The sequence below is a fragment of the Taeniopygia guttata genome, chromosome 5 (assembly GCF_048771995.1).
Source record: "Taeniopygia guttata chromosome 5, bTaeGut7.mat, whole genome shotgun sequence".
Classification (NCBI taxonomy): Eukaryota; Metazoa; Chordata; class Aves; order Passeriformes; family Estrildidae; genus Taeniopygia; species Taeniopygia guttata.
In genome coordinates, this window is record NC_133030.1 from 59899956 (window position 1) to 59926707 (window position 26752).

Here is a 26752-nt window from a genome sequence, read left to right on the forward strand (position 1 = left end):
TATGGGCCATTTGCAATCCACACAATCCCAGCAGAGCGTGTGATGCTGGCAGCTGCTGAAGAGTGAGAAGACAACCAGTGGGTTTGTGTCCATCACCCTCACAGCCCTCGGCCCTCACCTTTCACAGCTCTGCCCCTTCCACCTGGCTGCCTCCTGTGTCAGGATCTGCCAACTTCACTGTTTTTAATACTGCTCTGGAATCAGGTCAGTGGCATAAAAAATAACAGCCTCGTTTTTCCACCAAAAGGAAGTCTCTGCCCAGAGTGTTTTTACTGGAAAGAGATATGCTACTCTTAAATATTTATCCTGTACAGCTAAACTATTCACCTTTACATCAGGAAACAGGTTTCCACATTAAATCTTTATTTGAATATGGTTTTTAAAAAAACCTCACAGGGAAGCTTTGATTCTCTGTGTGTATTTTGCTATTTCTAGGAGGTACAACACTTCCATGCTGTGTCCTCTCCATCCCAGCCAAGCAAACCTCACCTCCTCTCCCTGAGCATGGGCTCCACTGAAGGTGAGCTCTCACAGCATTCTCCTAAAGCTACACAAGAAACATGTGGCTCAGCTCAGCACATGGTGAGCACAACCCTGTGGGCCAAACAAGTGCTCCACAGCTGTCCCTTGGAGGACACAAGCAGCACTCAGGGACAGATGTTCCATGTCCTGCACCTCCCTGAGCTGGCCACTCAATGCTGTGAGGAGCCCTGTGGTCAACCAACCCCCTGGTCAAGCAGGGCCACTGCCCAGGGCCATGCTCAGATGATTTTTGAGCATCTCCAAGGAGGGAGATGGCACCACCACCTCTCTGGTTGGTAGCCACTGCCATCTCCTATCACCTCCTGAAGGCAAAGCCAGATCAAGCCAAAAAAAAAACCACTGGTCAAAGAAATGTTTGACCCTCCCTGGTGCAGGAAAAGCACCAAGTCCAGCCTCAGATTCACAGCACAAACTCCTGTCCCTGCCACTTCACTCATGCCATGTTTTAATGAGCATCTTCCACAGACTGAGAGCCACGGGCACCAGGGGGGGCAACAGGAGGGAGACAGCAGGATGCTGCAAATTTCCTGACTGCAGGAATGACCTCCAGGATGGGCTCCTGCAGCTGGGTGAGCCCAAGTGCTGCCCACCCATGTCCACAAGACCACAGCGTGACCAGCATGGGTTCTTCCCTACATCCCACAGGTCCTTCGTGCCATCAAACATTCTGCATGAAGCATCTGGGGAGTAGAGATTAAATAAGGAACAGCTTCCTATAGAGGGGTCTGCAACACCCAAATATCCTTACAGATTGTAAGAAAAGAAGATGAAAAGCCTTTAAATCCAACGCACCTTCCTGATTGATAAATTGTGTAAGTTTAGTACACGGAGGAGACTGGATCTTATTTATAACTGAAATACGAATTATTTAAAATTTGTTGGTTTGTATATCCATACATATATATGTTTACAGAATGACAGAAAAGCTTGTTTTGGGCAGGACCATAAAGATCAGCTAGTTTCAAGATATTCCCTCTGAGCAGGGATGCCACACACCTAATCCAAGCTGCTCCAAGTCCCATCCAACCTGGCTTTAAAACTTCCAGGGATGAGGAATCCACAAATTCTCTCTCTCTGGATTTACTTATACATACCTGTGTGTGTACATATATATATATATATATATATATACACACACACACACACATGCACACACACATATAGAAAGATGTCACTGGATCAGTAAATGACCAACACAATAAATAGCAAGTGAATTTACTCCTGGTGGATGGATGCACAGAGTTTAGAAACTTCCATAAGCGAGGCTATAGCATGTAAAGATGAGATCTCTTGCATCATCAAATGAAGCACAAGAGAGATCCAAAAATGTTAAAAAAATCTGGAAAAAATAGAAGGAAAAAACGAAGTGTGAACTTTTTGGCAATGTTTGGCATTAAGGGGTCCAGCATGGGAATTTAAAAGTCAATAAATAATGGCCTGTTGAAGCCTGCACCGCCTTCCTTTCTCAGAGGTCATATTGCTTTTTCGCTCTCTTCCAGGCATTCTTCTCCAAGTTCATCAATTTGATTTATCCCAGAACGCTGTGGTGTCAGGGGAAATGGCAATCAGCATTTTTCCCCCCATTCCTCATCTCATGTTTTTCCGCCGCTGCTGCTTCCACTGCTGGCCCTGCTGCCTCCAGCAAACCCCTGCCTCAGAACACACCCTACTCAGCTCCTTCTTTTCCTTTTAAGCTGTTTTCTCGGAAAAAAAAGACATATTAATCCTTATTAACCAGTGGCTGTTACAAACAACCCCCTGTCTCCACACCCACCCTGTGCCACAGGAGGAGATCCTCTAGCTGCAGTTTTATTTAAGCAACAACAATTTTCAGTGCATGCAGAATTATCTCAGAGGTTTTTTAAAAAGTCTTTTGTTTTTATTATCACTAATAAAAATGCCTCCTCCTCAGCACACCTCTTTTCAACTACAGTGCCCTGAGAGCTTAAAAACAACTCCTCAGACAAGCCAACCCCTGATAATATTATCACTGTGTATTTTTAATTTCTCCATGACAACTTGCAGCTGCAATTACAGAACATGAACAAAAATCAACTATTCATATTTTTAATGAATAAGCATAACAGATAAAAGATTATTATTCATTTTGCCTTTATGAATTTCTGGAATAAAGGAAATTGCTTACAGGCAAGTGAATGAGTAGCAGCAACAAGGAATAACAGAAACACTTGGAAGTGCTCATGCCTAGTTAACCTCCTTCCACAATGAATTTTTCTTCCTAGTCTCAGAAAGACCCCAGTCCACCCTGCTCAGCTATTGACCTGAACACATTGGACAGACATAAATGAAATATATATTCCTTCCGCCTTCTGCAGGAAAGATTATGGCCATCAATAGCTGATTTAGTCCTTCAATAAACTCCAGCTGCAGTTGATTCATGTTCCCATCAGTTCAGACACCTAACTGAGGCAGACAGCATGTCATGCTTTAATATTTTAATTCAATCATTATTTTAAATAGGCTAAAGGTTTCAAAGCTGCTCATATTTCAATATGACTGTATTTTAAGAGAGGTATCCACTAAGTTTCTCCTTTTTTGTTATATTATATATATATATATATATATGTATATATTTTTTTTTTTCTAATGTTATTTATTGAGCTCAGCCTCCTGTGACCTTTTCACCGACCTCATGTGGAAAACCTTTCTTCCATTTTAATTAACCCAGGGTACTTTTCCAGCCTGAGTTATTGATCTACACAGTTTCACCCTGCAGAGCACTCTCAGATCCAGAAGCCCTGCAGGTGCATCACCAGCGTGCTTCTTCCACACAATTGTACATACACACTGAAAAAACAACAAAAATATGTCTCAGCCTGTTATCTACTACTGTGACAGCTCAAATGGATTCAATCCCATCAACCAGAGCTGGGGATGGCTGTCCTTTGGTGGGAGCACCTCCTACCATAACAAAGCATAGGGCTGGAAAATAGAAAAGGTTTCAAATGTGGACCTCTCACCTCTTTTCTGAATTCAAGCAGCAGCTCCCTTTTCAGGCAGATTTTACACTGCTTCTGCTGCTGGCATCCCAAGGAGCTGCTCAAGCTGGAAATCAAGCCAACAGGTCAAGAGTGGCTCCAGATGTGCCCTGCCTGACAGGGATGCTCAGGTAGGAACACTGTGGATGGCTGGTCTGGGGCTAAACTGTGCCAAGGTTTCCCCAGATAATGCTCTGGGAAGCGTTTCCAAAGGGGTTGGGTGGAATCAGAGGCTACAAAGCCCCACACCAACTTGATCCTGGAAGTTTCCCAAGAGGTACCTTGGGAACTAAAGGATGCAGCCACGGGAAGCAGAAGCCAGCTGTAGTCTGATGTTGATGGAGCAATAGAGGATGGAAATGGATGGGACCAGTCCTCATCCCCCACAGGCCTGGCTTTAGTCACACCTGGAATCCTAACAGCATTTTTAAGAACTTACCCAGGTGCAAAGCAAATTCACCCTAAGAGGAGGATTCTTCTGACCAAGGCTGGATGAGACTTGGAGCAACCTGGGCCCTGGTGGAAGGTATCCCTGTCCATGGCAGGGGGGCTGGAATGAGATGACTTTAAGGTCCCTTCCAACCCAAAACATTCTGTGATTTCGGGGTCTGACACCCAGCAAGATGTCACCTGCAAGCAGGCATAGACTGGAGAATAGATGCTGGGTGTGGGTGGGAAAGGGAAGCTGACCCTGTAAATAATGGTATTGATTTGAACACTGGAGTTCATGGGAACTGGGATCGCTGGGCACTCAGGCAGGATCCTCCCTGCAGGGCTGCGAAAGCCTGGGCTGCCAAAAGCTGACCTTGGTGATGTTCCCACGCTGAGGAACACCCAGACCCTGCCAACAACAGATACTACAGCAGCACAGGCAGCTTCACTTGGATCTGCAAGTGGATACAAGGCAGGCACAGGCTACTCCCAGCAGGAATGCTTCCAGCTGAGCATGGTGCTAGAGCACAACTCATCTGCTGTCCAATCCTGCTCATAACTCCAGCAACACCACCCCACCACTGTGCTGGAAGAAGACTGCTGCTGGAGCAGATTCCCTGTCCAAGGAGGCTGGTACCCTCCATGGTGCCCTGTGCCAGAAATGCTCCAGCAAGTGCAAGCCAAAAACCTAAAAGCCTCAATTAAGGTCACCGATGCATTACCAAATGAGCTGCCAGGCATCTCCCAGGGATGTGGCCTCCTCTTTTATGAAGTGCAAAGTGGAAAGCATTTAGCAGGTAGACCATATTATTTTTCCACTTGGACTTCTGGAAACAAAGGGGTTCCTTATGTGCTCTCTGCCTTCAGCTGAGATTCACATTGTGCTGTAACACGGCTCCTTTGCAAAATCAGGTTGGGAACAGCACGTTTTTTTGGGCAAGCCCCCACACTGGTTTGTAGCAGTAACAGATACTGCAATTGCAGGGCTGTTTCTACTGAAATACAGAGTTCCTTGGTGGATTGGTTCATTCAAGTCCAGGGAACACACGTAGGCAGAAAACCCTTATTTTCTGACCCAGTAGGTGTGTGACTTCTCTATCAGATGCTTGCCTACCAAAAGGTACATTTAGAGAATATCTGGGAGGGTGTTAACAACACGAGGTGATGAAAACAAGCGCCGTGAGCGCCGGGCTGGGATGGGAGCCTGGCAGGTCCAGACTGCTCACATCAGCAAAACAAAAACTGGGCAGCCTGGTGAAAGTGTCCCTGTGGCACACAGATCCCTGCAGAGTGAATTTAAAAGCAGATGTTACCTATCATTTGTTTTGCCTTCTTGAACGTGATTCATAAGTCTGGGAGACAGCAGTGGGATGGGGTCAGGAGCTCCACGCTCAGCATCTGGCTCTGGATGGACTCTGCAGAAAGGGGTGGCTTGCCCAGGACACAAGAGTTACTGCAATTGTAATTTTTTTCCAGACACCAACCACATGCTTGTCTTTGCAGATATAGGGGAAATGGCTTTGGTCATCACTCAGTGGTTCTCAAAATCCTGAAGTCTTTAATGCTGGAAGGACCAGGCAGCAAAATACGACAGCTGACCTGCAAGCATGAAATGCAAAGCTTGGCTTTGCAGCTGATCCCTCAGCTGCTACTTAAAAGCCATGTTGTTTTGCAAAGCCCAAAACCTCATACTTTCTCCTTATTGGATTAGAAAGCAGGGGGAAAAGCACATTGCTGAAGTTCCTGAGTACAATGCAGATTGCCAGCAATGAGTTCCCAACCCAGAGCTGTTATTGACACACAGCAGTGCTCACAATGACCACACCACCATTCCTCCTCACGTTTATATGCTCCCTGCTCAAGCAGCATATAAAAGCCATCCTCCCAGTATGACAACAGGGAGGCAAGGCACAGCTCCGAGGGACAGTTATCCATGGAGAATCCTGCCCCAGCACTGCAAACCACGAGCCACAGACCTATCAACCACCACAGAGCATTTCAAAGGCAACAGATTTAATGTTTGTGACAGGGGATGCTATCTCCTAACTATCTCCTGATAGCATCCAGAGGGCAGCTCGGATGAAATGCATTAGTTGCCCCAAGTACAGCAAAAACAAATGCTGTGATAAATCTTATAAGCTGCCAGAGACCTTTTTATTGTTCCTCAGGCTCACAAGTTTCCACTACTTCATAAAGCAGCAGGGAGGGGATGCAGACGCCTTCCATGTGAGGGGAAGGCATAAAGCCCAGGCAACATCAGTGGGCAAAGCACCCATCCTGAGTCTGGGGGACTGGGGACACTGCATAGCCACAAGCCTGCTGCTGTCACCTCCCCAAATCCCAAAAAACTTGTCAGCTGCTGTAGTCTGGGCAGGGGCACCCAGGGCAGGTTACCTGCTCTGGTTTCACAGGCTAAAAACGGGCTGCTGCACATCACAGGCAGGGTGACGGGCAGGATGGAGGTTGCTCTAATTTCTTCTGCATCACTAACTCAGAAGTGAAAAGGCTGTGAAGCCCCAGTGGGAGCAGTAAATGGAATTTCCTCAAAGCCTGGGCAAGACAAGCGTTGAGGAATGTCTGGGGCAGCCTCTCCTCTGAACCCATCCCTCCACCAGCAGGGATGCAGGCTGGGAGCAGGGTGTGGGATCACATGGGCAGCATCTTGTGCTTCAGGGGCAAGCAAAGCCTCCCCAGAGTCAACAGCTCCTCTGAGCATCTAAGCTATGTCAGTAGCCAGCAGAGCATCACTCCCATCCTGCAGGGATGGAGATGCCACTGTGAGGAGAGCCAGAGAGGGCTCCTGGGTCATGCTGGGGCTCCTCCTATCCTCTGCAAACCAAGCCATCCCAGCCCCCTGCCCGGTGCACACCACCACACACAGAGCATTTCATTACAAGCCTCGGAGTGACAAGGAGTGTTAAGCAGATATAAAGGACATCAGTCATTCACCCATCTGGTGGAAAGTCTAGTTGCTGGCAGAAAATAGAGAGGATTGTTATGGCAAGATCTACCATATGGCACCATTATGTGGAGCTTTGCAAGTGCTTTCTCTGAGCATGCAACAAGACTTCAGCCTTTGAAGAAATGCTGTATTGTTAGCCTGGATACGCAGGAGCCTCTTGAAAGAAGCTGTGGCAGATGGCACAGCTTTGTTCTCTTGGTTCGAAGGCGGCTCGTGCAGCCCCAGATTTCCTCCTCTCTGGGGCATAGTGATCAGTGATCCTCCTGATGTGTCCCATGGGAGGACTGATGGCTCCTGAAACTCCTTAAATCCCATGGATGCTGCCTGGCAGGTGCCACACCTCTGCAGGAGCCTCAGGAAGCAAACACCGCCTACCCGAGCTGGCAGGACACAGCGGAGTTGAGGCACGGAAAGCTGCACAAAACCATAAAGCATTGACCCAGCCAGAGGAGCTGCAAATCAGTAAATCTTGCTGAAATACTCTGCTTTTGTCTGTGCCTCTCTGCCAGCACCTGCTCCTCCCTGGGTGGCTGAGCCTGGCCGGAGCCCCGGCAGGACAGGGGACAAAGAAAAGCTTTTCAGATGGGGCCGGTGCCCGCTTGAGCGACATCCCAACAATGCTCTGACAAAACCCATTCAGACCAGGCTGGGGGAGAGGCAGAGAAAGGGAAAAGGTTCCTCTGGGAGGAAGCAGTGATCAATCACTGACCATAACAACAACATCTGCATCTGCCCTGAGCCAGGGAAAAGCCCCTGCCTGCTGCATACGGCTGGCTGGGACAGGGAGCATCGTCCCTGCAGTCTGGGATGAAGATCAGGCATTTCTTACTGCTGAAATTTGTGCCCAGGTGACAAAAATATCCCATTTCCCTGTTGTTTCTAATGCAACTAAGTGAAAAATACTTGCACAGACACAGAATAAACCCCTAAGTATTTATCTGTTCTACTGACCTATCCCAATTAAAATCCAAAGTGTCCATCCAACACAAAACAGGCCAAAAAAACAGACACTGGGAAACCAGCCCAAGCCTTTAGCTGACCTTGGAGTCACAGCTGCTCCACATCCCTCTGCAGCCCAGGCCCTCACCCTCTGCTGCTGGCATGGGACAATCACCAATTTCTCACACTACGGATCCTTCCTGCCTCAGATCAACAAGGCAGACTTAAAAACACACAAAGCTCAGGGAGTATTTTGCAGGATGGCTCCAAACAGAAAGGGACTTTGCCCTTCAGTGTAAGCAGCAGGCTGGGATCCGTGGAGCAGGGATTCCACTCTGTTGTTTGCATCTGCAGGAGGATTGTCCATGCCTACTGCTGCAATGTCCCCATAGATACCCCCCATCCCAGGCCTGAAATCCTCCATCCCTCCACTCTGATCCCTGATGCAAACAAGTGGAGTAGAAAAGTCAGGATTAAGCTGCAAGGGAAGAGTTGGCAAATTACCAACTCCAGCTGGCAAAGCCTCCAGACCCCCTCCAACTCCTTTAATTTCCCTCAACCCAATGGGTTGAGACAACCAAGGACTTTGGAGGTGCCTCAGTCCCACAGAGCAGGCACAAGCCATCCCACCCAGGAGGGCTGAGCACGATGGCATCGGGCTCCTGCAGGCGTAAAGATCAGCCCAGCACCTCTGAGTGCTTTCTCTGTCTCTCTTCCAAATGTTACACAGTGGGTTTGTACAGGAACAGTGGGATACTTTCCAAACCATTTAACTAATGCTGAAATTTAACACCCAACACCAACAGGTTACAGAGAGCAAGAAGGAGCCGTTGTAAGGACAGAGTGGGGATTTGCAACTGCACTCCCCTGAATGGGAATCTGCCTTCTTGTGCCCACAGGGCAGAGCTTGGCATCCCTCTCCCTCCCACCCAGTGCTGGCTTGGGTTGAGATCTGCCTGATGGGTTTTTTGGGGAGCCAGGGGGTTGCAGCTGCTTGTGCAGGAGCACGGTGGGCACCCGTTGTCCCCCTCCCTGCACGACTTCATCCCCAGGGAGCCCCTGCTGCCAGCATGGCCTGGAGCAGCAGCTGCCTCCAGGCCTTTTTCTCACCCTTGGCAGGGGAAAAGTAACTACAAATCTCCTCAGCATGGAGATGGGCTGGGGAGCAGAAGGTTGGACTGACTCCTGCCTTGCTGCACACACAGAGGTTCCCTGTGGCACTGCCACTGCACAAAGCATCTGGATGAGTTTGGAGGAGATGTTTTGAAAATCCTGGGCTAACATAAGGTGCACAGGCTTGGTGGAGCGTCAGCAAATGAGCCTCCAGAGATGCCTCCTTCAGCCCAAAAAGGCTTTGGCTGGGGCATGGGAAAAGCGATCCATGGGAAGAATTTCTCCAGGAAAACTTGGTTTGGCCAAGTTAGGAGTGGAGAATAAATCGGGACAGAGACAGCCACTTCTCCTGAACAAACTCAACCTGACCAGAAGAGTTCTGCTGCAGGGACACCTCATCCCCACTGTGCTGTGTTGGTGTCCTGCTCTGCCACACCCTCGGAGAAGGATGGAGAAGGCAAAACCAGCTTTTATAATACAACCTGGAGCTTTCCTCTACCAAGAGGCCTGGCTCAACAGGTCCATGCTGCCAGGCATCTAATGGGATGTGTTGTACCTTGAGGTGTGACTGACCAGTGTCACAATTCCCAGCTCCCTCTGCATCCGAGCACTGTAGGAAAAGCTCATTTCACTGCTGAATGAACTCAAAGTAGAATGCCATCCAAAATACCACACCAAAATGTTTTTGCTTAGAGGAAATTAAAGCTTTTTTTGGCTGTCAATTTTTTTCTTAATCCATGTTTTTCCAAATTTTGGAGCCAAGGATTCCAAGAAACAATATCCTGACTTTCTAAATTACAGTGTAGCCCACACTTGACAATTTCTGTGAAGGTCACTTTGCACCTATGGGGAACATCCTGCTTTGCCAGCTTGGACCCAAACCCCTGCTATAAGAAATTAAGAGTTTCTAATGAGAGAGACCACCCCAAAATGTCAAGACTTCAGGGAGGAGCAGAGTTCAGGATTCAGCAACAGCAGCCTCCCTTCACGACAAAGTTTGCCTGAAAACTCAAAAGTGGGGAGACTACAAAGAAGGGGTTGAGGGGAAAGAGGGAGAAACCCCAAACCTAAAACTGTAATTAAGAAGTGTCCTACTTACCACCAGCTCGGAGAACATGGCATCCAGCTCCTCCACCGGCGGCATGGGCAGCGAGGGCTCCATGGTCTGCAGGGCGAAGCTGCTGTCATTGCGCAGCCGGTACGTGATCTCGGGGTGGTCGCTGCTGCGGAAGCAGCAGAAGATGAAGGAGATCCCCCTGCTGCTCCTCTTCCTCGGGGCCATGGCCACAATCCTCTGTGTCCCTCCCTGCTGGGCACTAGATGCTGCGGGGAAGAGAAGAGAGGAGGCTCGAGCAGCCGCCCCGCAGCGCTGCGCCCCCGTCCCGCGGCGGGAGGAGGAACCCAGCCACCCACGCGCTCGGCACGCAGGGGAAGAGCAGAGACACTTTTCGTGCCAAATATTTCTGCTCAGATTTGACGTTTACAGTCCTGGCAACCTTGACGACCACGCAAATTAAAAAGATGTATTTGCTTTGCCTCGCGCCAGAGCTGGCAGCCACAAGGGTCACGCCACCATCCCCGTGGGATGAGGAGTCCTGGACCCCACTGCAAATCCCAGCAAATCTGCATCGATCTCCCCATGCCATGGCAGCCAGGCCAGCCCCCCTCATACCCACACTTCACATCTCTTCATGCCAGGCGTATGGAAAATTCATGGAACTGCTGTCAGAACAGCTGGATGTGCTTGGGGCCACCAGGTGCCCATCACGGACGATTCAGTCCTTGAGGACCTCATGTGGCTCAGCATGCCCTGAGCTACAGACAGCAGCAGAGCTGAAAAAATATCCTGCACGCTTCCCCCAGCTCTTACACGTGTCCCTAGACATCCACCAGCAGCCCTTTGTATGGCAGCTCTTTTTCATGGAAAGTTTTGCTTGGCTTTAATTAGATAAACCTTACTTGCAGCTCCAGTAAATATTTACAAGAGGCAATTTCGGCTGATAAAAATCACACGGTGCTGGTAGCTCAGATTTTCCTAAGCAGTGCTGACATCGGGCATCGCTCGCCCCGGCGGCTGCTTGGGTTTTGCTGATTTCTGAAACTCTGGTTGGAAGCAAAGCTCAGGGCAGGAATCATGTGCCCTGCGTCCCTCATGACAGCAAGGACCAGGCAAAAGCTGCCCCAAAATTGGGGCCCTTAAGTCAGCGACACAAGTGGAGAGTCACCTATGAGGAATGAGGAGTGTGGAGAAACACTCTAATGAGAAAAATCAACCAGCAAAGTAGGGAATTTTTGGAAGCCTAAACATTTGTCTTACAAAGTTACACACCCACATATTTTATCTCTGCGAAACAAGACACTGAGATGTTAAGAGCCTGGACAAACAGCCAAGGTTGAAATATGGATGACTCAGATTTATTAACAAAGCTATGAAGAGACTTGGGGAAAAAAGGTCAGCATTTGGAAAGGAGTGTCTGATCTCCCTGGAGCCTGCCATTCCCTCCAACTATGAATTTATACAGCAGAATAAACAGCTGCTGTGCCCCGTGGAGAGCCAGGGCTGGGGTCAGACCCCAGGTCAGACCCTGCACCACCACAGCATGGCAAACACTGCCCTCTGAAAGCAGAGAGCTTGCAGAAAATTCAAGCTCTACCCACAGTTCTTTAACAGAAGATTTGACCCTTGAAATGATCTCTGTGGCACGCTTCTAGCACATGGTGTAATCATCTGCTGAACCACGAACAATGGGAAACAGCTATTGGATCTTCACATAGGATAATCCCAGGCTGTGCAATTGCTCTGTGCCCAGCCTGGAGAGTCCCCCCCTTCCTGAAAGGCCCCAAATCTCATTTCACATTTTTGCATCTTGGATGTAGAAATATGCAGCCGCTGGAGGAATTTCAGCTGCCATGAAAGCTCTCTCATCACGGCTCCCCGGCAGCCAGCACCGCAGCAAATCCATTAGCTGCCTGCTGGCACCCCCTCGGTGTCAGCAGGGTTTGGGGACCTGCTGCAGAGCTTCTCTCCTAAAGATGGGAGGGAAACAAAAAGCCAAAGGCACAGGGATTTCTGTTCACTCCAGCATGGGAGAAAACACTGCAGGTTTGGGTTTTAAAGAGCCACAAGGAGCAGGGTTCAAAGGGAGATGCTGGTGGCTGCCCAGCGCTTTGTGCCCAGCACAGGAGCTCTGTCCCAACCCACCCTGGGTCCTCATCGTGCAAAGTTTGGTCACTTGGTCATTGCAAGTCCATGGGCACAGCCACACCAGTTCCAAAGCAGCATCTGATCCTGATCCTGCTCCAGGAGCTGGTCTGGAGCAAACAGACCCAGCCCTTCCACAGGGCATTTTCCATCCCCTTTTCAACACCACGTCAGCCTCATCCTTGAAACCTGCTGCTACACACAAGCTCTGACTTGGGCTTACAAAAACGTGTGGAAAGCTTTTATCAGAACAACACCTGCCCCTCAGAGATACACACTCCTGACAATGTTTTATGAGGAGTCTGAATGACAGACAAAAAGGCAAGGTTTTATTCTGGGGTTTAAAGCAGACAGCCATGTAGCAACCAAAACAAGGTACTTTTGAGCTGCTTCCAGCTCTGGAGCTACTGAGGTTCCTCATTTTCATCTATAAACAATTTAAAAAACCAAACCACCCTATAATGTAGACTGAGTGGGCTGTAGGTTATTAGCAACCAAGGCTAAAAAAAGGTTAGGGAGAGAATATGTTAGCTACCAGGCAAATAGCATTAAACCTTCAGAAGACTGATGAATATTCATTGACATGATGGATCAAAATCAAAACACAGCTCCCTGGCAGGTCCTTGGGAGCTGCAGACAGCTCAGCTTGCATCGTCAGAACAAAGTCCAGCTACATAGCCTCCTCCTCCCCTGCAAATCCTGCAGAAATTGGTTATTCAAGAAGAAAAAGCAGCAGCCCCTGGCAATCTGGAGGCTTATGTTAAGGAGAGCAGAAGGGACAAGGTCTATGCCACATCATATGTTAAGTGTCCTGCTCCCACCTCCTGCTTGTACCTTTGACTGCTAATTAGATCAATAAATTTAAGTCAGACTGTGATCTGATGGTGCCTTCTGGCCTCTACTATTGAGTGGGCCAGAATAAATTAAGCTTAATTGCCCCTGTATGAACAGAGCCAGGGATGATAGGTTGGGAAGGGTCACTGAGGGAACTTGTAGCCAAGCCCAAATCTCAAGGCAGGACTGATGGGGCTGAATCACTCACAAATAATTCAGTTTCACAGAAACAAGGGTGAAAATGTTTTTGTGACGGGCTCAAACTGGAAACCCAGACTGAAGAGAAGGAGGCGAAGGAGTTTAGCTCATGTGTGTGACCAGGACGGACCAGGACAGATGGAGGCCACCCTGCCCAGAGATACACAGAGACAGAAGTTTAGTTCTCCCCAGCCCTAAAAAGAAAAGCATCAAGCCTGCATTGCCCTGAGCAGTGTTTAAATGAAATCAGTCATTAGGAGAAAATTGGACCCTGGTGTCGCTTCCGCCTTTGCTTTAAGGAAAGGAGAGCAGCAATTACCACTTGCATATTCAACAGCCTCCTCAGCAAGCTAAATTAAACTGCGTGGAGCAAGGAGCTGCCAAAGCCTGTCTGTGACCGATGCCCCAACCAGCTGGTTGGGAGCCAGCACCGGTATTGCAGCACTGCGGTCTGCAGCCTAAAAATACCCAACAAGGGCACAAACATATGCAAAGCAGCACACACGCTCCCCTTCACACCCGCCTCCTCCAAACCCACCCAGGAGCCAGCAGCTAAATCCTCAAACATGAATATTAGCTTGTTATTTTCCTGGCTCCCCTCCCAAAATGAGGATGCGAGATCCTGAGTGAGCTCTGTCTCTGAATGTGGAGCTTTATTCCAGTGTGCTGCACAGGGAGGTTTTGGTGTAACAGCGCCCACTGACCCTCTCTGCCGTGTCCTCACCAATTTCAGCATCTTGGGCCATGCCAAGCTTTGCCTGCCTTTACTCTGCAAGAGCTTCAGCACAGCCTGGGATGCTCCCAAACAATGGAAATACTCCAACTGTGAAGTGACGTCCTTGGCTGGTGATGGTTGAGAGGCACTTGGCTTCAGCAAGGACTTTAGGAAGACACGTCACTGACACTAAGTGTTAAAACCAGGTCCTGGACCCCTTTTCTCAGCTCTTAGAAAGCAGGAATTTGGCATTCCACACAGTGCACCCTATAGTTGTCCCACCCCACCACTGCTTATCCTCCCTCAGAGCTCCTCCCCGCTAATTCAACATCCCGAGCAGGGCACAGTGCAAGATATCTTGCACCATTTCTCTAAATAAACAATTCCAGATGATTTTTCCTCCCATGTAAGTCACATTCAGACCACCACAGCAATAAAAACTGGATGCTCCCACAACATTTTTCAGATCAGCTGTACATTTGCAGCATTCCCTGAGAAGCACCAAAGCCCTTCCCAGGCACGTTTTAATTTTTCACCTTACAGACCCAAGACAGTCAGCACTTTCCTTGGCTGAACTCAGTAACCCAACCTCTTCTTGGGTTTGGTTCTGATTGTGAGCCCACCAAAGTGTTTTCATGGTGCTCTGACCATCCAAAAGGCAGCTGCACATCCCTCTCAAGAGAGAGAAGTGCTCTTCCATTTCACATTTGCACCAAATGTGCAAATGAAAACGTGCAATGGTGCATGAAAACACTTTTTACTGGGGTGGGGGGGGGAGGGGTGTCTAAGTATTATTCAATTTAAAAAATAGAATGTTTGACATTGAGCACTTGCACGATGAAATGCTCAGAAACAGGATTGCTTTCCCCTGGGCAGGAATCATCTTCCCTCCAACACAGAAGCTTAGAGGGATCTGAGCTCATTACCAGCACCTCCACTGTGCTGAGCATGGTGCTGGTCTCCAGCACAGCTGCTCTTGTTTAAAGTAATCAGAATGATTTTTTGGCCACAAACTCTCATCCTGATTTCCAAAACCCCCTTTCTCCAGTGCAAAGCTGTTTTCAGGCATAGGCTGGTACAGGGGAGCAATGTTTGTGTTTGGTGGAAATCAATGCATGTCGTCAGGAGGGAGCAAAAAGCCCAAAACATTTAGCTAAAAGGCTTTAAGCTATTGATTGCCTTATCTCCACCCATCTACTCAGAACAGCAGCCCAAAAGGGATGGGAACAGGACCCTTTCCATGATGCAGCTGCCAGGAGGAGCCTGACTCACCACTAGTGCATCACAAGAGCTGTGATTCTCAGCACATGCAAATCTCAAAGACTTGGGTTTCATGGATTTATAAATACACCTGCCAAATCCTGAATTACCCCCAATCCTTTTTCCTCATCCCAGAAATCCTATTATGCTCTATGAACCCAACAAAAAGAGTGTTTTGTGTCTCTATACCGTGCCTGGGCTACCTGGTACCTGAAGGCCACCAGGACACTGCCATGAGGAGACAGCTGCATCCACAGGCTCTCTGCTCACTCCAGCAAAGCCCCATCTGCCAGCATCATCAATAACCCAGTGCTTGCCTAAAATGTGTCACCTCCTCGTTCTATTTGTTCCTTTTCATCCTGAAGCATCCATCTGGGCCTGCTGTCTCACAAGAAAACATTTCGCTCAGCTCAAGGGCAGATGAGGTTCGGGGGCTTGATGGCCACATCCAGGGTGCAGCAAGAAAAATTAAAGCAAGTTTATTACAGAGCTAATGAGGGAAAAGACATAGCTTCACGAATTTGTAACACACCAGGAAAGCCCTCCTTTTTCCACTTTAAACTTACACCTATCAAAAGTGCTGGGAGAGACTTTTTTGTATGTGTCTGCTCCCACCTGGAGGTGTTGATGCCATTCAGGGAAAAGAGCAACAACCTCCATGGTGCTGTGAGAGGCCATGGCCTGGCTTGCCTGTCTCCAGCACACGAGTGAGGTCCCTGCCAAGGGCAGCACACAGGCTGCTGCCTCTGTAATCCACTTTTCAGGGGGAAGAGTGTGGTGCACAGCAGGGTGAGACGGGATCTGTCTCAACGCTCTCCAGCTGAAATCAATCCTCGGAGCAGCCAAAATCTGGAGCAGGGGATGGCTGATGGTGAGCTGCAGGATGTTCATGCCAGGCCATGGAGACAAGCTTGGATCCAAGGAGAAGCTGAGGGCTTGCAGCATCCATCAGGAGCTGGTCCAGGGAGCCCCACACAGCCCTTGATCCCCTGTGGTGCACGGCTCGGTGCATATATTAATCCAACCAGGGAAGATGCTGCTGCAGCAAAACCTTGTTTAGTTTTTGAGGATTAAAAACCAAACCTTGCTGGAAGTTTCCCAGCCATCAACATGGTGAGCAGCACAGTAACACTGGATATCACCAGTTCTCCACTAAAAGGATACATTTCATCAGTGACAAGCTGAGATCCTCCAAACCACTACAGACCACTTCTTACAGGAGCTCCAGCAGATCAGCTCGGGCAAATACCATTTATTCTGGGAACAAGGACAACAACATGGAGCCACAGACAAGACCCAGTTTGCAAACCTATATAAATATATATATTTCTTGATATTCACTAGGGTGAATGAATGACCCAATTTTACAGACACACACATCCCATTTTCCCAGAAACCAAGCAGATTCGTGGTCTTTTCACAGAATCAAGCCGAAGAAGTGGGGTGAGCTGGCACTGGTGGGAGGAAGAAAGAGTTTTCAAGTCACATAACGCTCCCTTAAATGCACTCCATGATTTGCATCCTGAAACCCAGGCACAACACTTATCCAAGCCCAAGAGACTTTCCAGGAAGGCAGAGGGAAGCAGAGTTGGATCTCCAGGAAGGATGCTGGGGCATTCCCCTGACCTCCCTGTGTCCCAGCCCAGTTCTAAAAGACAACACAGAAAAAAAAAAAAAAAATCAACAGAAAGGAAAGGTGGCACGAGGGGCAGTGGGTCCTGGTGTTCCCCTCACCCCGCTCTTGTTTTGGGGCAGCAGCTGTCAGTGCTGCATTGTGGTGGGGCTCAAAGGGGCAGCCACAGCCCTTTCAGAGCCCAGGTTATGTGCAGGGAGGGATTAGCACCCACCCAAGGCTGTGCTGAAAGCCTGAAGCCTGGCAGGGAAGAAAGAGCCTCCCAGAATTTCTCCTGTGCCATCTGAACCGGGTCTCTCAGGCAGCCTCTGGGAGTGTCTGGGCTGGGTGATGCCAAACCTCTTCCAGGCAGCCCTCAAGGACAAAACCAGGTAAGAGAGAGGGATGCAAAACGTCCAGGCAGCTCAGGAGGCTCCTACAGCCTCACTGAGCATCCTGGGGGAGCATCCTCCCCCATCCTGGCTCCATCCCTATCACCCAGCACAAGCACAAGCACAAGCACCAATCCAGCCCCAGTCCCCTTCCACTGCTGGTTTTGGCCCCAGCTGGGAGAAAACTGTTCATTCAAAGCACAACACACCCCCAGAAGCTGCTAATTCCAGCTGCAAAGCCCAGCCCAGATATCACAAGTTCTGACTACTCCCTTTGACCATGCAAATGCTGTTAATACAAACTCAGCAGCCTGGCAAGCAAGAGTGGAGCTGCATTTCCCACTGGAGGAGGATATTTGTTTGCCAATTAGCCTTTTCCTGGAGAACAACAGTTCAATCAACAACCTTCCTTTATTTTAATTCTTCCCTTTTTTTCATCCCTGCTCCTCCAATGAATATTTGGGCTGTGAATGTGATTTATTGTATGCAAACCCTCACTGCTGAGCTTTCCATTTCATTGCTCCCCATTTCAGCAGTAATCCCAGGGTGAGACTGGCTGAAGGCAGGCAGGTTTTTTCCCTCTTTCAAAGCCTCTTAACTTGGCCTCACAAAGTGGAGTTTCCAAGTTTCTCAGCAGCAGATGCTTCCAGTCCATCAGCACAGCAACATCTGCCATGGGGCCACCACCACAACAAGGCAACAAGGAGCTACTGGTTAAGTCCCAGAGGGCTTTTTTTGGGTGTTTTTTGGAGTTTTTTAGCACTATCCATGCTTAAGGTGAGGCTACTGGAACCACAGGTGTTCAGGCATTTTGTGGTGTGCAGCAAGCTGGTTTCTTTCTCTCTCAAAATGGAAACTGGATGAAGGCTGCTGTAAATAGGAATCCTTCCCAGCAGGGATCCTGATGGCTAAATATCATTAAACTTCAAGATACCATTAAACCCACAGTACTGAAAGTGCCCAGAGCAAACAAAACACACTTGTCAGATCTCTCAGCTGGCCTACCCATCTGCAATGCTGATTTTCTTTTAAAGGTTTTTAAATTCTGATGTTAATCCAGAGTGATTTCCCCCCCTGAAGTACAAACCTGGGGTTGAGAATTCCTTGATAAATATGTCTAATGGCAGAAAAGGCCCACTGGCCTTTTTCCTTCCAGTATGACACTAATACCTCCCTGTGCTCCAGGAGATGAACATTAAAAAACAATGCATGTGAGCTCACATCAGGCACACCGTGATGCCAATAGCCCCTACCCAGCCTGGGAAAAAAACCAGCAACTTTTATCACATTTCACTGAAATACTGTTTGCATTCAAACAGTATTAAAAGAAAAAAAAAAAAAAAATCAGACAAGCACAGCAAGTGAGATTAATTGGAAGGCTTGGTCATACTTATTTTATGTGACTACAGCACAATGTAGCTTATGGCAAAAGCTTTGACCAAGATAGATCTGCACCATCCTGAGCCACAGGGCAGCAGGACTCGATTTTCCAGGACAGCTGCTCAAATCCACCACCTGCAATTCAGAGGATCTGTCTTAATGGGGGCACGTGGTTTTAATTGCCTAATTATCCAGCCTCTGACCAGGGGATGGACCAAAAGAAGGTTCTGCTTCTCCTGCTGGAGCATCCAGAACGGAATGTCAGTGGAGGTCCCAAGGGGATGCATTTAAAAATCAATAGAGGCTATTTTAATGCTTAATCCAGGAAAGTATCAGCATCAGCAGTGTCAATACAAACTGAATTTAAACACACTGAGTACATGCACAGGATTGTTAGTTTTTCCTCTGTGCATTGATTTAACCAAATCTGGTTTTCCCCGGAGAGTCTGGAGTCCAAACAAGTCATCCACAGCATCTCTAGTGCTTCAGGCATCCTGCCTGCCTTCCTCCCTGTATACTGCTCAAAAAATGAGCCTCTCCACCCCATCTGAGCAAACATTTCAGTGAGGAAACCCCCTGGAGGGGCAATATCACAGCAACAGTGGTCACATCCCTGCCACAGCTACATATGGGAGTGGATTTCTCTTTTTTGCAGGTTTTCACACTGCACCCGCCACAAAATGCAAACAAGCTTCCCACCCCTGTAGACATTTATATAATCATCTCCCTTTGCTTAAAAAAAAAAAAAAAAAAAAAAGCCTAGCAATTGCAAACAACCACTTTGAAAAAGTGACCCAAGGGGCTCCTGAGAGGCTCAGACTCCCTGAGAGAACATAACTATGTTTGATTTTTTAAATTTAATCCTATCTGCAGCAGGAGGGCAGACTGGGTGTTGATATATCTGGGACTCAGCACACTTCAGACGTGTCCACGAGCACAGATGAACCTTCCCCAAGGCCACTGCAGGCATGGAGTGGGCTCAGAGAGCCACGTTGGGGGCTCAGAGAGCCACAGTGTCACCATCCCTGCTGGGCAGCAGCACCAAACTCTGACACCCACCCACTGCCCTCTGCAGAGATGCTCCCACACCACCACTTCACCCCTCTCACCTTCCTCAAACCAGTCCTGCCCCTTCCCCAGCTGGTTGTGGCTCTGGAATGCTTGGGTTTGTGCTGGGAACTGTGTTGCTAACCCAGAGATGTTTGAGTTACTGCTCTGCAGCCCTGGCACAGAGTCAAGGTCTTCTCTGCTCCTCGCCCCACGCCACCAGCAAGGAGGGGACACAGCCAGGACAGCTGACCCCAGCTGACCAAAGGCTATGCTCAGCATAGAAATCTGCATATAAAGCATTTTTACTTCTCCCCATCAACACCAGTCTGGCTCACCCACAGTCCAAACCCATGGAGAGCTTCACACTTGGAAGAGGCGAGTCCTGGGGATGGTGGGTCGGAAATGTCCCTCAGACATTTTAAGAGGTTCCAAGCCTTGGTCAAAAGCATTTTAGACCCTGGCAAGCAGCTGAAAACAGCTGTGATCTTGAGTTTGAACCATGGAATGAATTGCCAACTTTGAAGGTGGAACAAGCGGTCACAGAGAGTTAGATGGTATAGTAAAAGTAGTCACAAATTAGAGGGAAAAATTTTTTAGTATTGTACAAGGGGGTTTTAGTACCTGTACAGGGGGGTTTTACTTTGTACATGGGGGTCAGGAGTTCTAAGATGGAGGAAAGTGGGCCTGATCCTGTTCTTCCTCCTTCTTCTTCCTTACCTCCATGTTCTTGGTGATGTTGGCATTTTTCTGTTGGTTCAGGCTGGGGACACACTGTTCAACGTAGGTGACAGATATTGGCACGTTATTGTAAATCCAGCACAGGTAGTTTCTGGTATTTAATGTTTGTACCATCCCACTGAGGGCAGAGCCCCACACGCTGCCCTGCAGGACAGAGCTGCGGCAGGGCAGCAGAACATGTTATAGATAAGCAAGAATAAACAACCTTGAAACCAGCACAGACCAATTATGGCTTCTGCTTTGGCAACGGGGCAGAAAGACAGAGACTTTCTACAATCTCGGAATCACCAATACCCACAGATTCTGACATGACACCAGGTCTGCCCAGCTGTGCAGGGACAGAATACATCCCCAACCCCCTGAAACACTCCCCCAATTGCAGCATTTCTGAGAGAGAGAGGCCATGATTTATGTCTGCAATGAGATTTGAGCTACTCCAGTCTAGGCCTCAGATCTGGGCCTTGTGAGGCCTTCAAGCCTCTGACGCAGTTGGAAATTAAGAGCTTGTGGCACAGTTAGAAATTAAGAGCTTGTGGCACAGTTAGAAATTAAAAGTTTGTGGCGCATTTAGAAATTGTATTAAGGTGTGATGGGGAGCACTGGGCTGTCTGGGTGTGAAGGAGTATAGGTTTATAGTGTAAGGTTTAGGCCACCTTAAGACAAAGATAAACAATGTTCACTTGCCAATGAGAGTGCCTTTGTAAACTATACAGAAGTGTATATAAACTGCCATCTTCTCTCGAATAAACAGAGAATGTAGCATTAACCATATTGGTTGGATGTGCGTCCTGTCCTGTCCAGCTTTCCCGTTTTATGAGGTCCCTGGCTTTGCCCATTCCTTCTGCAGCTCGTGAAACACCTCTGTCACCAGAAATGGCAACAGAGGCCACACAGAGGGGCAGCTTTGCCCTCACCAGAATGCCAGGTCTTCCACCACAGCCCACACAACACCATGGATAACAAAGTGGGGCCCAGCAAGTCTAAGCCCAGGATGAAACCCATGACTCCATCTCAAACCCTCTCCTAGAACAGGCAACTGGCAGGTTTGCTGCCCAGACACTGCCCTAAATATTGAAAAACATCTTGCCCCCTTTGTCTGACCTCTGCATCCCATTGCCCCAAACTAACACTGCAGTCTGGATGGCCTAAACACATGGTAATGACATAAAGAACAAGAGACTGACCCTCAGATCATCCACAATCTTCTGACTGTCCACGGGGGAAGGAAATTAAATGGCTTTTGTATAACAAATCTTTGCAACATTTTCCAGCACAAGACCTGTAACATTGAAGTGAAAGCTTGAAGAAGCTGCAAATTTGATTTAGGTACCTGAAAATTCCAGATCACTCCACTACTGCCAGAGTTGTCACAGGAAGAGAAAGCACCATGAAATAATTGCCTCTCTGGGTAAAAACTTTCAAAATGCCCTTAATGCAGATTTGTAGAGCTGGCAAGAGCTACCCATCCCCATGGACTGCAACATGAGCCCTGAGAGCAGGCAGAGAGGAGAAAAAGCATCTTCCAAGCAATCACAGGCATTTTTTCCCCAGTGAGTGCCTAGAGAGAAGAGCATCCCATGCATCAACAGGAGCACTTGACACATGCCAGCGCTTTCTAAATTCACTTTCAGAAGATTTACCAACACGTCTTGTGGAAAAGGAATGTGTGCTATGCAAATCCAGCCTCAAAGTGCTCCCTGCCTAATCTAGCTTTAGATTCAAATGCTTATTACCATGGCTTCTAACCAGCCCATGTGTAATACACAGGTTTAGTTTGGGCTCCCAGGACTTCAGCTGTGCTCTTACTAAGGCACTGAATGGAGAAAGAAAAAAGGAAACAAAGAGGGGAAAAAAACCAAACCAAACACTGCAAAGAATTCCAGTTTTGGTGGAGAGCAGGCCTGGAAAGAAGCATTGACACCTACCAGTAAAAGCCAGGCTGATATGCAAACATTTGGCAGCTCACCAAGAACATACTGAATGTCAAATCCTGTTTGCACCCCATCATATCCCTGCAGGGAAGTGGTGGTGGCTGGTCTTTTCTTTCAGGGTCTCTCCCTTCCCCCTGAGACAAGGTGATGAAAAGATCTCACACCCACACAGGACCCATCTATCAGCAGCACCGAGCCCAGCTGGTCACACCATAACCCCCAGACTACCTTACAGAGGCTCTGAGCACCCACACCAGCACCTCCAGAGCCTGGGTAACATGTGCCAACCAGGAGCTGTTGCTGGTTTAGGGAGGAAGGGGGTAAATCACTGCATTAGGGTCTGCAGCAGGACACAGGGACCACGGGAATGTCATCCCAGAGGCAACCACTTCCCTGTTTGCTGGCACCAGCCACACAGCTCTGGCCACAGTAATCTCTGTCCTAATCAGTACCAGGCAAAATGCTTCATTTAACTTCTGAGTTTGTGAAATTTGTTCTGCTCAAACCAGCCCTGGTACCTCCAGGACACAACCACAACCTCTGACCTCCACCATGCAGCTGCAGCTCAGCCACTGGGCATCAGAAACAACCCAAAGGCAGGGACACAGGACCCCCACTCAGGCTTCTCCTCTCCACCTGCTGCTCACCTGCCAGACTGTGCTTTCCTGAGACACAGCATGGTGAGGTTTCCAGCAGCATGGTCCAGCTCCCACATTCAGCATGCTGAATCCCAGCAGCATGGCCTCCTCTACCTCCACAGTGCCAAACTGCACAGGGACTGCCAAGCAGCTCCAGCAAAAAGTCAAAGACATCCAAATGCTGCTACCAGCCTCTGAAGACCCTACAAGACAGTGCTGACCCTGCTATGCTACCAAAATAACATTTGGTGGGGTGAGCAGCACTAGGAATACCAACATGAATGGGAAGATTTCCTTCTGTGAATCTCAGCAACACTTTTAGAGTAAAGCTGCAGGATGAACTTACATTTATTAGACATCAGAGAATTCACTGAGGTGAACATCCCCCAGGCAACACCTACATGTCTGCACAGAGACCTGCAGGCTCTCTGCTGTCTCATAACATGGCAAATCCAACTAAAGCACTCTTTATGGCTTGGATGTTCGTAACATTTATGTGTATTCCCTGGTGTCTAGTACAGGCTGAGGTTTCATTTCATCCCTTAATAAAAAACCTCCGTAACACCCTTCTAACTTGATGGCTGTTTTGACAAAAAATTGCAGCAGCCCCATAAATTTGAGATGAAAAACCAATCTGAAAGAAAGGACAAAAAAACAGGCATTGGACTTAATGAATTGTCATTGACAGGAGGAGGAGCAGATGGACAGACTGACTTTAAAGCTTCCCTTCATTAGGAAATGACACTAAAATCATGGGTTAACTTTCAACAATGCATGTTATTACTGAGGAGAGTGAGGCAGCTGATATTCTGCCACTCAAGCACATGTTTCTCTATGCTTCATCATTTCCTGAATTAATAATCAAATGCTTTGAAAAGAGAAGAAAAAAAAACCCAGAGAAACCGGAGGCTGCAGCTCTCAGTGTTCTCATCAGCCTGTTCAAAGACCAAGCCAGATTCACCAGTGCCTGCATCACTGCCTGCCTGTGCTGGTGTCTGGCCAGGCTCTCCCTCCAGCACCTCCCCAGCTCACAGCTGCACCTGGAACTGGTCTGGGGGACATTTTTCCTTGCTCCTGTAGCCAAAACAACCAGCATGGATTGTTAAACCAGGTGGAAAGACCCCTGTTTCCACGCAGCCTGGCCTGGGGCACCGAAGGAAGAAACTCTGCAAGACTCCCTGCCCAAGGACACAGATGGAGGATCTTATGGAGGAGCCCTTCCCACACCAAAGGAGCCATGCAAATAGTATTTACCAGGTCACAGGTACTAAATACGCCAGCAAAGTCATGCTTACTTGTCAACCAAGAAAAAATTCACATTCCTGTATTTACTGCCACTTCTACAGCAGTTTCCAGGACCAGGTCATTCCCAGTGATGACTGTGAGGAAGTCCTAGTGAAGGCATCCATGGCACAGAGACTCATGGATAGTTCACCCACAAGTGAAAAGATAATTCCAAGCCTCAGAAGCCGCATTGCTGGAGCTGTGGATAACACTCAGCCAGAGAGCATGGTTTGCTTATGATAAGCCAGGATGACAACCCAGTGGAAGTGTAAAAATAATTTAATGAATAAGTATATTTAGATTTATAATCCCACAGCAGCTTTATTTATAGGGATGCCAATCACTTTTACACAGATATAAAATTGGCTGGCAGAATGCCTTAGACTATATCCAGAAACCCATCTGTAACAAATCTAAGCTGTGATATCCCTGCATACACTTGGCCAAACAATAACGCTGATGCCAGTCATCTTCACTTTAAATGTGCAGATGGGCCGAGGGGGGCTCGCCAAGCCTTCCCCACAGCCAAAAAGGGTGAACTCCCCTGTCACCTCCTGGAAACTGGGTTGGGAAAAGGACCAGATGAAGGAAAACCAGTCACCATCTGGGCTGTGTGGATTGCAACACCAACACGTTGCTGGCTTGAGAACAAGCCTGCATCCAGCTGAATCTTTTTCAGAACTTTCCATCACTGAAGTGAGGAGCTGCAAGCAAGGTGAAAAACCCCATGGAGCCCTGGAGCACCTTTAAAAGGTGGGGGCATTAAAGTAGGACTCTTGGGTACTTTTTTTTTTTTTTTGATTCATCGTACAAGACACAAAGCTGGGACAGAGGAAGATGCAGGAGAAATTAACTGAAAGTCATCACTTGGCTCAATCTAAAAGCAGATGAGGATTTCTAGTGATCCCTGCCCAGGATCTTACAACTTTATCTAAGCCTGCAGATGTCATGGGGAGAGGCTGCTGTGGGTTTCCACAGGGCTGGTGACCACCTGGAAAACTGAAAAGTCACAGCTAATTCACAAAAAAAACAAAGAAAAACCTGCTCTTTATCTCATAGGCACTTCTGGGGACTGGCTGTCTCAGAAATGGGGCAAAACAGGGGTGGCTCCATGTCAAATACAGACTGTGGGTAACTGCAATTCATCCATAAAGCTGTCAGATATTGGCAAATGCCAAGGTGGAAAAGGTTACTCTGGAATATTACTTGGAATAGCTCTGGGAACAAACCCAGCATTAATTTTCAACACTTATTCAGCAAATGATTTGAATAAACTGAGGAAGGCTCGTGCACAAATACTGACAGCATTATTTGGTAGATTTTTGCCTCTGCTCCTGAGATAATTTATGACAAAACAACTTCCAGCAATGACGATCACTTTCCAGACCAATGAGCGTATTCAAATACCCTTAGGGACAAGGTAACCTCTCAAGATCCCTTCCAGCACAATTTTAGTACCATTTTACACCACAAACTATTTTCACACTGGCATTTGCTCTGATTTATCCCTGGAAATAAGTTTGTCTAAAAGAAAAACTGATGGAAAGAAAAAAACAGAAACAGAAACAGCACTTTTCTCGCTCAAGGACGAAGCAAAGTAAAACAACCAAGCACAGAGCTACAGCATTCTCGATCCAAATGTTTTCCAAAACATTTCCAAATGTTTCTCAAAGCTTCCAGATGAAGTTTTCATAACTAGGATGCAACCCCTCCAAAGCCTGGGGCATTGAGCATGGATGGCATCTTGGTGTGCTGCAGCAGAGACACCAAGGAAATGGTGACTTTGCCAATGACAAACCTGCCAAAACACACCCGAGAGCCCTGCACAGAAAACACAGTGTTTCAAAGAAAAACTGCCTCTGCTTCCTCCACAGGGCATATTCCAATGTGACAGAGGAGCTTGATTGCTACGTGGGCTTTCAGGAAGAGTCAGTCCCTCTGTACTGAGCACTGGTGAGGCCACACCTCAAGTGTTGTGTCCAGTTCTGGGCCACGCATGACAAGAAGGACATTAATGTGTCCAGAGAAGGGAAAGGAGCTGGAGAGGGGTCTGGAGAACAAGTCTGATGAGCATCAGCTAGAGATCAGCTGGAGAAAAGGAGGCTCAGTGGGAACCTTCTCACTCTACAATTCCCTGACAGGAGAGTACAGCCAGGCAGGGCTCAGGCACTGCTCCCAGGGAATGAGGGACAGGACAAAAGGACATGGCCTCAAGCTATGTCAGGAGAGGTTCAGGTTGGACATCAGGAAGAATTTCTTCACTGAAAGGGCTGTTAAGCATTGGGACAGAGTGCACAGGGCGGTGGTGGAGTCACCATCCCTGAAAGTGTTGAAGAAACAACTGCATGTGGCACTTGGTGCTGTAGTTTGGCTGGCAAAGTGGTGTTTGATCAAAGGCTGGATTCAATGATCTTTTTCCAACTTTAATGATTATTTAAATACATGTGGCCAGATGTCCTCACCTTCTCGGCAGACTTTTGAGTTCATTCCAAGCAATTTAGGAAGATCCTTCCCTGCCTCTCTTTAGGCA

At 48.1% G+C, this 26752-nt stretch overlaps 1 protein-coding gene across 4 annotated transcripts in view; it reads right to left on the reverse strand.

Annotated features, from left to right (window-relative positions):
* The window catches only part of DAAM1 (dishevelled associated activator of morphogenesis 1), a 92603-nt gene that overhangs the window by 42269 nt on the left and 23582 nt on the right, over nt 1-26752 (reverse strand). For all 4 annotated transcript variants that reach the window (XM_041716343.2, XM_030275186.4, XM_072930532.1 and 1 more), the window contains one exon: nt 10088-10311. In XM_041716343.2, coding sequence (XP_041572277.2) covers nt 10088-10270 — 183 coding nt within the window. In that variant the 5' untranslated portion in view covers nt 10271-10311. The remainder of the gene's footprint in view (nt 1-10087; nt 10312-26752) is intronic.